This window comes from Acyrthosiphon pisum, chromosome A2, assembly GCF_005508785.2.
Source record: "Acyrthosiphon pisum isolate AL4f chromosome A2, pea_aphid_22Mar2018_4r6ur, whole genome shotgun sequence".
Classification (NCBI taxonomy): domain Eukaryota; kingdom Metazoa; phylum Arthropoda; class Insecta; order Hemiptera; family Aphididae; genus Acyrthosiphon; species Acyrthosiphon pisum.
In genome coordinates this window covers 106,444,995-106,448,940 of record NC_042495.1, presented here as the reverse complement: position 1 = coordinate 106,448,940, position 3,946 = coordinate 106,444,995, and the positions used below count along the sequence as shown (strand labels likewise).

At 29.2% G+C, this 3,946-nt stretch overlaps 2 protein-coding genes across 2 annotated transcripts in view; both read right to left on the bottom strand.

Moving 5' to 3' along the window:
* LOC100169264 (uncharacterized) overlaps positions 1-3,946 on the bottom strand; it is a 17,661-nt gene that overhangs the window by 4,718 nt on the left and 8,997 nt on the right. The gene's annotated exons all lie outside the window — the stretch shown is intronic.
* On the bottom strand, positions 1,682-3,934 carry LOC115034061. The gene is made up of 8 exons (XM_029489395.1): positions 3,634-3,934; positions 3,415-3,581; positions 3,260-3,328; positions 3,041-3,166; positions 2,822-2,947; positions 2,645-2,728; positions 2,513-2,585; positions 1,682-2,366 (listed from the first exon to the last, which is right to left on the bottom strand). The coding sequence occupies exons 1-8, from the start codon at positions 3,702-3,704 to the stop codon at positions 2,114-2,116; spliced, it is 969 nt and encodes a 322-aa protein (XP_029345255.1). The 5' UTR covers positions 3,705-3,934; the 3' UTR covers positions 1,682-2,113.

Genomic DNA, 3,946 nt, shown 5'->3' with positions numbered 1-3,946 from the left:
GGGTAACAATTTGCTCCAGAAGAGTCATATTCTGTGTGTACCAATATTCTCTTCATTGCTGCTTCAACTTGGGTTGCTGTCGGATTATTATTAAACCCATTACGTGCTCGTATAGCAGAGAAAAGAATCTCTAAATGGTCCTGTGAAAGCTTATATGTCAATAGAAATTTGAGCTTTCTACTTGCAACAAGTTCATCCAATAAATGTTTAACACTTGTTAAACATATAATCAACCCCATGAATCCAGTTTTTCTAGAACTTAGTAATATTGGTTTATGATCTTTATCTTTTAGGCTTTGTAAATATTGTAGGTATAGAATCGGATATAAACTTATGACAAAATTCTATATCTTTTAGAAACAATGGTTTTTTATATGGTGACTTGCTAAGAAAATTGCGTGCATTTAAAAAATCAAATATGTGATCTATTTGTCGGCAAAATGTAATGGTTGAATCACAATCTGTAAATGATGACATATTCAATACCTCCGAACAATATTGGAACGCATCGGCTACACTAGAGCTAAGAGTCTGAGCAGCGAGTGAGACTTTCATTTTTTCCTTGTAATATAGTATATGTCGTTTTCGTATATTTGTCCCTAAATGTAGGCCAATGTTCTCTTGTACACTCACTAGCTCTTTGAAATACTGCCATTTAATAGGTAAATCATTATCGTCATATAATAATTTATGGTCCCCTAATGTATTCCTACAGAGTTTTAACATATGTGCTGCATCTAACATTATAAATATTTTTTCTTTTGTAATTGGATGGTTAAAATAACTTTGTAGGTTTGGAAATTGTAAATTTGCTCCTAATTCTCGAGCCATCGACATATTTGAGGCTGCTCCATCAAATGTTAATGATTTTACCGTTACCCCAGTTTCATGTATAATTTTAAGGCAATGATTTACAAGATTTGCTTTTTCAGAGGCTGTTAGTCCATTGATTAAAAAGTATGCCACAGGGACTTTCCAATTCGAATTTATGGCAACTAATAAAAATACTATAATATCTGATGCCATTGGTAACCCATCACTATCATTTTTAACACCAAAATTAACATAACCAATATTTCTGTTATTATTAAAATGTACATCCTTTTTAATACTCATTTCATCCATCATTAAACTGCATATTAGTGTCTGTCCTGTCTCTGCCATAGAGTCAACTTTAATTTTTACTGCATTTAATGCCTCATTTAAAAATCCTGCTTGACCATCAATACCTCCATACCATTTTCGTAGTGTACTTGGGTGGGGCAAACAGTTACTAAATTGTTTTCGTACATAATTGTATGCTGATGCTGAATAATAATTAAGAGTGAGTGCAAATGATCTTAATTCAGGAGATATCGTTTTACCAGTTTTAATATTTAATTGCTTAAGTACAATTTCTTGTTCAGCTATAGGCAACGCCTCCTAAAAATGATTTATTAAATATTTGAATGGCAACATTAACCTTATCCAACAAATAAACACAACACTTAAATAATAAAATATAAAACTATTTATTGTACAGATTAAATATAAGGTATATTAGTAACATGGACACACAACTTTGAACTAATTATTTATTAGGAGGATGTTGTTAAAGTGAGTTATGAGTGTTTATAAATTATTTATTAAATATTTTTGAATGGCAACATAAACCTTATCCAACAAATAAACACAACACACAAATAATAAAATATAAAACCATTAATTGTACAGATTAAAAAATATAAGGTTTATTAGTAACATGGACACACAAGTACACAACTTATTATTTATTTGGAGGATGTGGAACCTGCATGTGCTGTCTCTTGTCTAACAAAATTTGAGTAATATAGAACATCTTATGATCAGCAGAGCACGTTTAGCTACAATAGTTTGAAAATTAGAGTGAATTGGCCTCTATTAAAATTTAAAGATAAGATTATTATCTTGTCATTTTCAGAGGCTTTTCATCATATTTTAATTTTAAAGTGAGTATTTTAAAATTGTAAATCTTTTGTACACCTTAAAATACTCCTAACTCGCTTAAAATAAAAATATAATAGAAAGCCTATGACATGCTGAGCGTACACACTTGTAAGACTGAGACAACACTTGCGGGTGCCACTTCCTCTTATTATTTATTTGTAGTTTTTACCTTAATTACTGAATAACAGTTGTCTGAAATATAATTTTTATTTTTAAGGTGATTGATTAGTTGTCTATAATTTTTAATTTTATTTAAAAGTCTTTTATTCTTTTTCTTTGTTAAAAGAATTTCTCTTTTATACTTTTTAATTGTATTTTGGGACTCTGACCAATACCGTAACCGCTTTCTTGGACTATTTAAATCCTGGACATCAAAATCACCAATAAAACATTTTCTTTTTCTAAAATAAAACAAATTATAATTTATTATAATCCTATAAAATATTTAATAAAAGTTGATGAATGTACCTACAATTTCTCAATTTCTGACAACCAGTTAGCTTGGTTACACAAGAACAAATTATATGAACACAAAATTAAAACTTACCGAGGTGAACAGGATTTCTTAATAACTGCAAAATCTTGTTTTACATCCGTTTTTAATGGTGATTTTGAACTATCTAATAAAATTATAAAAATTAATTTTAAATATTTATGGAAAACTAATCAAAAAATATACTGGATTGATTATGGCTACTTTTCATCAACTGTAATGGATAACATTCCAACTCTTCTGCTAGATTCTTACTAGTATTTGGATCACCTAAAACATTATTAATTTATATCACATTATGAGTACAAACTAATGAAACTTCTAAAATAAATTATCTTTTATTATTAATTTTGAAATACTAACAAGGAACTTGAGATGGGAAATTACTATTGTCCTCAACAATTGTAGAAGGCAACAACTCTTCTGCTAGATCCTTACTAGTGTCAACTGAGGGAGATAGCGTCAAGTTACCACTACTATTTGTATCACCTAAAACATTTTTAATTTATATCACATTATGAGTACAAAATAATGAAACTTCTAAAATAAATTATCTTTTATTATTAATTTTGAAATACTAACAAGGAACTTGAGATGGGAAATTACTATTGTCCTCAACAATTGTAGAAGGCAACAACTCTTCTGCTAGATCCTTACTAGTGTCAACTGAGGGAGATAGCGTCAAGTTACCACTACTATTTGTATCACCTAAAACATTTTTAATTTATATCACATTATGAGTACAAAATAATGAAACTTCTAAAATAAATTATCTTTTATTATAAATTTTGAAATACTAACAAGGAACTTGAGATGGGAAATTACTATTGTCCTCAAAAATTGTATAAGGCAGCAACGTTATAACCTCACCTATATGTTTATACCAAAAATATTAAAACCAAAAATTATGTGTCTAAACAGATACTAATTTTTCATGTTGTACTTAAATGACTTACTAAAAACAGATGGAACAGCAGTTTTTTTTAGTAGGTTGTTTAACTCATAGTCTGTTGATAAAAAATGACATTGACAAACGTAATGGGATTTCTTCATTATATATGACGGTTCAAAGTTTTGAATTGATTTGACCCATAATGTTTGACGATTTTTATCAAGTGGAAATCTAAGAAAAATAAAAGGGTTACAATTAAAATTTATAAGAGTTTAATACTTACTTATGCAACTTTAGTTTGGATCCTTTATTTCCTTTGGACTCGCAGAAAGGAATACAACAACTCCAAACCATCGTAAAATTCGTCAGCAATTAGAGCAATACAATTAACTAAATTTTTTTGAAAAATGTTGAATACTCAAAGTCAAACTACCAAAAAGTCGATTAGTCAACAGTCGTCACTCGTTGAAAATTGAAAAGTCAATTTGAGCGGCAAATAGCAGGCTGATATCCATGCCGGTACCGGCTCTTATCATACATTTCCGCCTGGAAGAAAAACTATTTTAAGAATATTTTCTTCCAAAAAGGAGTACATC